General features: G+C 50.1%; 1 protein-coding gene across 1 annotated transcript; it reads left to right on the forward strand.

Moving 5' to 3' along the window:
* Positions 1-944: 944 nt before the first annotated feature.
* FEZF2 (FEZ family zinc finger 2) lies at positions 945-5,632 on the forward strand. The gene is made up of 5 exons (XM_033141876.1): positions 945-1,280; positions 1,819-2,878; positions 3,669-3,803; positions 3,941-4,073; positions 5,352-5,632. The coding sequence occupies exons 2-5, from the start codon at positions 1,886-1,888 to the stop codon at positions 5,630-5,632; spliced, it is 1,542 nt and encodes a 513-aa protein (XP_032997767.1). The 5' UTR covers positions 945-1,280; positions 1,819-1,885.
* The last annotated feature ends 3,020 nt before the right edge of the window (positions 5,633-8,652 follow it).

Genomic DNA, 8,652 nt, shown 5'->3' on the forward strand with positions numbered 1-8,652 from the left:
GGAGTTGCTTGAGACTCTCCACCACCGCCCCTGCCCCAAATTCTCTTTTCATCCTTGCAAACTCCATGACAGAAACTTAAATTGCCATCGTGATTTGTTTAAAATCTCAGGGTGAAGGGCCGGAAATAAACCAATTAACAACAACAACCAGTAAAGGGAGGTGGAGAAAAACAGAATTTACTCCGCTTCGTTTCTACAAAAAGAACCACCTTCGCAGAAAGGGGATTTTGTCTATACATATATATATATATAATAAATCACATCTCACAAGTGAACGATTTCTGTTTGTTTGTAAATTGGTTTGTTTGCTTGTTTGTTTATCTGAATGGCGATATTCGGCTTTTGGCAGGAGCCCGGCGGCCGGTCTAGGGAATCTGAGCGCCAGCAGCATTCAACTAAGTTTTAATTCGCATTAACGCCGCCAGGACCTCATTAATAGACCCGCTATTCATCGGATGCGCGCTCTTGCGGCGGCGGGGGGCGGGGTGGGTTGATCTTTCATAAATTGTCACTTGATCTTCCCGGCTGGCTTTTGCAAGGGATCTGATTGTGGACGGGTTGCCTAAATTGGAGCCGGGGTGGGGTGGGGGTGGCGGGGTGAGAGAGAGAGAGCGAGCTGAATCATCATTTTAAAAATTCCTCTTCTCTCTCTCTTTCTCTCCCTGCCCAACTCCCCACCCCGCGCGAACACTTTTGTTAAATTAAATACAACTCTGCTTTCTCGGGGTGGCTTTTCTAACTGCACTCTTGCGTTGCACCCAACTTGAGAATCTCACTTCCCTTTCTTAATTTGCCACATGCAAAACGACTCCTCTCTTTCTTTCCATCTCTCTCTCTCTCTCCTTTGGCAAGTTACTCCCCCTCCCCAAATCTCCCATCCCTCCTTCCCGCCTGGAAGAGCGCTCTCTCTCTCTCTCTCTCTCTCTCTCTCTCTTGCGCAAGGAAAACCAAGGGTGTGCCTTAAATTGGAGGAGAGAGGGGGATCCATTTCTCATCCTCCTCCTTCCTCACCCCCCCTCCTCTTTCAGTCCAGACCTTTGCTGAACGTTTGGCTGGGAAAAGAAATTCTCTCTCGCTCTCACTCTCTCCTCCCCACCCCCCTTGGTGGCCCAAATCCCATGTCATTCTGCTCCAAGTGACTTCATGTGATGTCAGCTTTAAATGTAAGAGACAGCGATCTGACGCTCGCGAAGATGCTGGCCATCCAAATCTGACAGCGCGGCCGCACCGCGGTGCTTGGATGCGTCTCCTCGGCGGCGTCGGGCAAAGGGGGGAAAAAGGTAACTCATCCCAGGCCAGGCTGCCCACCTCCTTCCTCCACCCCCCTCTCTCGCCCCCCCCCCCACCCTAGTGGGACCCGAAATAAAGATCCGCGGGGGCTGGGGCTGCGCTTGGGGTTTACTCTGCCCCCCTCCCTGCCTCCCTAGTCCCTACTCCCCTCCCTCGCCGCTCTTCTCAAATGCAGGCCCACTCCGCAAGGGACGGGGAGTTTGCCTGTTACTTTCTCGCTCTCTTTCTTCCTTGCCTCCTCGCTTAATGAGCAGCAATCTGGTCTCCCCGCGCGCAGTTGTTCTTGTGTTCATTTGAATGTAAATGGGGGAGGAGATGCTAGGATGGGGGGGGTGAGAGAGAGGGGGAGAGAGGTGCTTATTAAATTGATTTGTCTCCTGGCTTTTCTGGAATGCTGAGCTGGAGGAGGAACTCGGCAGAAACTGTGATTTGACGCGCGCCTTCTTCCCCCCTTTTCTCCTTTTTTTAAAAAAAAACAACAACAAAAATTTAATTGTTGTTATCATTATATTATATATCTATCTATAGATCTATTTTATGGGCGAGATCCGGCTGCTCATCTTCAGTTCGGGTCTCCTTCCCTCCCCCTCCCGAGATGGCCTCCTCGGCTCCGCTGGAGACGGTCATGCCTCCCGCCTGCGTCCGCAACGGCGCGGCCAACCCGGCCAAGACGCTCGCCTTCTCCATAGAGAGAATCATGGCCAAGAGCTCGGAACCGCACCAGCCGCAACAGCAGCACCACAAACCCGCCGCCGCCGCCGCCGCCGCCGCCTTCGAGGCGCGGCGCAGCGAGTCTCCGGGCAAGAAGCTGCTGAGCCTCTGCTCGCCCATCCCGTGCGTGATCGCGCCCATGCAGCCTCTGCCCGGGTACGAGGCGCCCTCGCCCAAGGCGCTGCTCAACTACTCCGAGCTGTGGAAAAGTAGCTTGAGGAACTGCGGCTCGGCTCTGGCGGGCGGCGCAGCTTCGACGGCCGGCGGCTTCTGCAAAGGCGGCTGCGGCTTGTGCTGCAAGGGGGACCTCCACCACCACCACCACCACCACCACCACCATCACAACAGCAGCAGCAGCACCCTGGGCCAGGCCTCCTTGCCCGCCACGACCCGCGTGATCAAGCCGCAGGTGATCAACCAGGCGCTGGCCATGCCGGCCAACGGATCTAGCCTCTACTACTTCAACTACCTGGATTCCTCGCCATACCACCCGTCGGAGATCCTCCACGGGCAGCTCTTCACTTCCAGCCTGCTCCATTCCCAAAGCCCCGCCGCCGCGGCAGCCGCAGCCGCTGCCGCAGCCGCAGCCGCCCTCTCGGCTCACCAGAAACTCTTCCTGTTGGATAACGCCAAGCTGGCTTCCTTGGCCCCGTCGGAGAAGTTCCCCAACGCGCAATACCCGCACAAGGAGCGCCTCCCCGGGCAGCTGGACCAAGTGATGAAGGAGAACACGGGCCTGGCCGGGGAAAGGAACGGCGCCAAGGGACATCACCACGGCAAACCGGGCGTCGGCGTCGGTAGCGGCGTCGCAGGTGCTGGTGGGGGCGGCGCGGCCGACGGGAAGCCCAAGAACTTTACCTGCGAGGTGTGCGGCAAGGTATGCAGGAGCAGGGTGCTCGCGCTAGGGGGCGCACTCTTAGCTCTAGAACCCGTGGGGGCAGCCCGGACAGGGCTGCGCCCTCCATAAAAACCCGCTCCGGTTCTTTGCGCGCGCCGGGAGGGAGCCCTCATTCCTAGAACGCTTCTCTCAGCTCACTCTAATAATAATATTTTAAGTTCAGCGCATTTTAATAATCTTGAAATGAAGGGATTAGCTCCTTCCCAATTGCTCCATGCCTCCTAGACACTTCCTGATCACCATTACAGAGAACTAGGCTACTATGATTAAGTTTACCAAAGCCACGGGGGTGGGGGTGGAACCCGGTAAATCTGTAGCAGAGCTGAGAACGGAAACGGGTCTCCTGGTTCATAGCGGATATACGATGTGTAGAAACCACCTGCGGAAGAGAGCCATAGTGTCGCTACGGTGCCCCCGTACATCGCCTATCATTGGCGTGGTTTAAAAATAGCACAAAATGAAAAGCTCAAGAGTTTTGTTCCCATTTTACAGATTTTGGGTTTGCGCGGTGGCGCCAAAGCTGAGCGGTAGGTAGTCTGGATCAAATGGGTTCACCCACGAAGCCGCAGAAATATAGTTTAACCAAGGGTCGTTTAAACTGTGTGTGTGTTTGTAGAGAGATATATTCAGAACGAAAGTCTTTCTCCTCGTCCCCTTTGGATCCATGTTTTGGCCACTCCGGATGAAGGGCGACAAGGCGAGGAGGAGGCGAGCCGGTAAGCTCTCCTGCGGCTGACAAAAGTTGCTTGTGCTTTGTGTTCCCTCTTAGGTGTTCAACGCCCATTATAACCTCACCCGCCACATGCCGGTGCACACTGGAGCCCGGCCCTTCGTGTGCAAAGTCTGCGGGAAGGGCTTCCGCCAAGCCAGCACTCTCTGCAGACACAAAATCATCCACACGCAGGTACGGTGGCAGGGGGGAGACCTGAGGGTCAGAGCTGTGTGTTTATGCGCTCGGCACCAAAATAAAATTTATTTCTTAAAAAAAACAAAAAATAAAAAACCACTCTCTTTTAAAATGTCCTCTCCCCGGCCCAACAGGAAAAACCCCACAAGTGCAACCAGTGCGGGAAAGCGTTCAACAGAAGTTCCACGTTAAATACTCACATTAGGATCCACGCTGGCTACAAACCTTTTGTGTGTGAATTTTGTGGCAAAGGATTTCATCAAAAAGGTATCTGGGATGAAAACGGTGGCTTTTGTTTTTGGCTTTTCTGTTTTTTTTGGGGGGGGGAGAGAAGCTGTGTGTGTGTGTGAAAATTATTAATGATTGCTAAAAATAAATGATTAAAAAAGGAGGGGTAGAACAGAAGGCTACTTTTTCCAGAGGAGGAACCTGGTTTCGTTATTATTCGAAGTATAATGTTATTTCGAATTAAGGAGGGGATATTATTATTATTATTATTATTATTATTATTATTATTATTAGGAAGCACAATTTGGAAACAACACGTGTGGTGGTGGATAGACGAAATATAAGAATTACCCGCCGGTTTCAAGGCGTCTGGTCAATTTCGGCTCCCCGCGGAGCTTGAGGCTCCAGACAGAACGTTGCGAAGATTCCAAACTGAAAGTTGTGAAGGTTCCAAGTGGAATCTTGCGGTTCTCTCGCGTTCCAAAAAATAAAAAATAAAAAAATAATAAAGTAGCCGCCGTATTTAGAGGCTGCTGCTAGGAGATGACCGCTTCCCTCCCTCCCTCCCCGCCCGCCCGCTCCCTTAAACGTCCTTAGGGGGCTTTGCCCTGGGGCTGCCACGAAAGACTAGCTCAAACCCGTCACTTGTTATTAACAGCGATTAAAATGAATTCAGCCCACTTAGGGCGCGATCCAGCCGAAACGAAAGCACTTTAAACGAAAATTCCCGTTGATTTCTAACCAGAGAGCTCTCTTCACGGTCTTGGGTTGGGCAGGTGGGCCTTTGCCCTGGAAGTGGGGGGGGGGAGAGGGACGGGACGGGACGGTACTTTCTCAAAACGGGGAAATAAAGTTTCGGAAGAGCCTGGGCCGATTCTCCCCTGCCTGGATTCAGGCTAGAAAATTCCAACTTTAAATTAGAATCGGACTTCTACGCCCTTACCCTCTTTTTTGTGGTGGTGGTGGTGGTGGGGTTTCCTAATCCAGGTTCTCCCATTTGCTCCGGGTCAGGACGCTGACCCTGCCTCTAATTTTTTAATTCGTCCGTTGCATGCTGCTCTGCCTTGACGGAGACTGAGTTTGACAACTTCTTGACTGCCCCTTGCAGGACGCTTCCTAATGAAGCCCCGCCGCAAAAAACTCTTGTTGCTCCAGTGAGGGGGATGTGTGTATCTGGAGAGTGAGAGATTAAATGTGTGTCTTTGGTGTGTGTGTGTGCGTGCGTGCGTGTTAATGGCAGGGAACGATCCCCCTTGAAACTAACGTACTCCTCTCCCCATTTCCCTTCTTTTCTTCTCCTCCTTCTCTCTCGAACAGGGAATTATAAAAACCACAAGCTGACCCATAGCGGCGAGAAGCAGTACAAGTGCACCATCTGCAACAAAGCTTTCCACCAGATCTACAACCTGACCTTCCACATGCACACGCACAACGACAAGAAGCCTTTCACCTGCGTCACCTGCGGCAAGGGCTTCTGCAGGAACTTTGACTTGAAGAAGCACGTGAGGAAACTGCACGACACCGTCGCTGCCGCCGCCGCCGCCGCCGCCGCCGCCGCGCCTTGCGGGAAAGAACTTCCTAGGAGCGTGCAAAGCTAAACCGCACACACACACACACACACACACACACAATAACACAGAAGCGAGGCGAGCCTGTTCAGCGAAGCAAGAGACATCTTTGCACAATGGTCAAAGCGACGCGTTCAGAGACTTCCAAAGATCTCGGGACCTTTACAAGGCCTGGGGAGGGGGAGAAGCCCCTCGGATCTGTTCCCCCCCCCCTCACACACGCAAACACCAAGCTGAAGAGAGACAATCATTTTTGGCGTACACACACACACACATGCCAAAAGGAAGAAACTTATTTAAAATTCCGTTGTTGCTGCGGATTGAATTACGGGAATAGTGGCGGATCTTTGATTGGACTGAAGGCAACATTTCTTCGGAGGCCTGGCAGGACTGTAAAATATATATATATATATATAATAAAATAAAATAACAAAATATGCCGGGCCAATCATTCTATATATGTATATATATATATAAATATATAAATATATATGACTGAAAATTTTAAATTTTAATGTACACCAAAATAACTAAGGAATCTATCATCTATGAGGCAATAAAAAGTCGTTTAATAGGAGTCTTATTTCCAGCTCCCCCAAACACATTTTTTTAAAAACAAAAAAACAAAAAACAAACAAAAATAAACTCAATTCCGGTCTATTATTACCATTATCGTTATCGTTATTATTACTTGTGTGTGAACTTGGGGAAGAATCAGGTCACTGCTTAAAAGGGTTTCAATCCACCACTTTGAAAACCTCCTTTGAAATGGGGCGATTTTCCCGTTCCATTTCAATGCGGAGCTACGAAGTTTCGGCCTGGGTGTCATCAACTTTTGCTGGGCTCTGGAGTTGTTGCTACTCCGGGAAAGTGGCGTGAATTCGATTCCCACGTGCAAGCCAGACTTCCGCGCTTGCTCTGGAGCGGAGGGGAACAGAACAAGCGAATGGAATTTGGAAAGTCTGCTTGGTGCCTTATGGACACGCGTGTGGCAAACATGTGGAATGACTCTAGTCCCCAGGACCGTTTTTTTAAAAATGTATTTATTTATTTTAAAAAAAGGATTGGGAGTCTAGTCTGGAGTTCCTCCAGGTCTGCTTATTGAAACGGGATCTACATCCTACACGGAGCGGGACTTAGGGTCGCCGTTTCAATAAGCAAAAGACAACAACGAGAAATCCACATCCGGCCTAAGAGAGGAGGTAAAGGAGAAAGGCGTTTCTTTGCTTAAACGAGCCTTTCCGTCGGTTTTTGGTGTGTTGTTTTTTGTTGTTTCTGGTTTTCTATCCCTCCCCAAAAGTAAGGGACTCTCAATAAAGAGAGAAAGCACCGAGAAAGCTATTCCAGATAATGACATATTTTCGTTTCTTCGATAGCCCAGGAGCGTTTGCGCAAGGTGCGCGTCTGGAGAGACTCCGGAGTTCGCAGCGCCTTCTGGTTCCACCGCAAAGCGCAGCCTGTGCAGGTTATGCTGGGGGCGCGGAGAAAGGGAGAGAAAAACCGCCCCGTTCTTTTTAATTTTATTTTATTCGTTTTAAAGGAAAAAGGAAGGGAGGGATTCTGGGAACAGACAAACAAAACAATATATCGAGGCAGACGACCGACGGTAACAAACAAACGCAAACTGGGGGCCCTCCCTCTCCCCCCTCGCGCGCAACCAGGCGTCTGCCACTAACAACACCCACACCGCCAGTTCCTTCGAGGGTTTTTGTGTGTGTATGTGTTCTGTTTTTGGTTTCTCTCCCCCCTCCACAACTAAGAGATGGGGGGGGGGGAGAGATCAGCTTCCGATCTCGATGGCTCCTTTCCATCTCTAGAGGGAGGAGGAGAAAGACAAAATTAGATGCCGATGATGCCTTTAAAAAGTGTCGACATTGGAAGTTTCGGCTGCACCTCTTTCAGCTGTAACCTGCCACTTTTCTAGTGTGTGTGTGTGTGTGTGTGTTCCATCACTTGAGATGTTTTAAAGTTATTTCCCGAATGACTATCCTTGTGTCTTTTTACACTGCTGTTGTTATTACTATTATTATTTTGTTTAAAAAAATTACCTCCTCCCCACTGCTGGTGAAAGGATCTCACGCTTGCTTTCTGAGTAATGACCCAAATTAAGAGGGAAAGCACACAGACCCTTCAAACCGCATTACATTAATCGTGTAATCATCCACAGCAGGCCCCAGAACCCCTTTAAAAAAATAAATCGGAATATGGATAATCAAGGGCATGGATTAAGGAACACTCTAGCTCAGCCTCCCCTCCCCAGCCTTCTAATGTGGCAATATCAATTCTGCCCACAATATTATTACGGCGGAGCCAAGGAAATCCTGCGAGCCCGCCCATGTGCGTGCTGCTCAATCCAAGCTTGCCAATGAAAGGGAGAATTAAGCAGGACCTCGCCATCGTCTGGGGACAGCTTCGTCGGGAGTTCACCTTTCCTCTGGTTAATTGAGTGGTTAAATGCCGAAAAGCGAGCAAGTTTCGCAGAGGCTCCCAGCCGACAAGTCCACCTCAGTTATTCCTAATGCAGGGCTCGCATTGACTCTCCTTAAATTGATTCCTACATTCAGGGCAGGAAGGTGGCAAGCTTGTTTCAGATAATCTATACCAGCGTCCCTTTAATTTCCCAGGTATGGAAGATGAGCGTTGAAGGGTGAACCCTCGCTGTTGAAAATAAAACCCCATGAGTGGTCGTGAAATTTCTTTAAGCCTCCCAAACTCCTATGCATGTTTACCTAGAAATTGCACCGGAGGCGGCTGACTTCTGAGCACACACCGACAGGAATGCGCTGCCCAAACAGATCAAAGATCTGAAGAAGTGTGCATGCGCACGAAAGCTCATACCAAGAACAAACTTAGTTGGTCTCTAAGGTGCTACTGGAAGGAATTTTTTTATTTTATTTTGTTTTGGCTATGGCAGACCAACACGGCTACCTACCTGTAACTAGATCAAAGTAAAATAGCAGTGTCGATATTTACACGGCAATCCTATACTTGCTCAGGAGCAAGTCCCCTTGAGTTCAACAGGGCTTTGCTCCCAAGTAAGTGGGTATAGT

This window comes from Lacerta agilis, chromosome 2 (assembly GCF_009819535.1).
Source record: "Lacerta agilis isolate rLacAgi1 chromosome 2, rLacAgi1.pri, whole genome shotgun sequence".
Taxonomy (NCBI): domain Eukaryota; kingdom Metazoa; phylum Chordata; class Lepidosauria; order Squamata; family Lacertidae; genus Lacerta; species Lacerta agilis.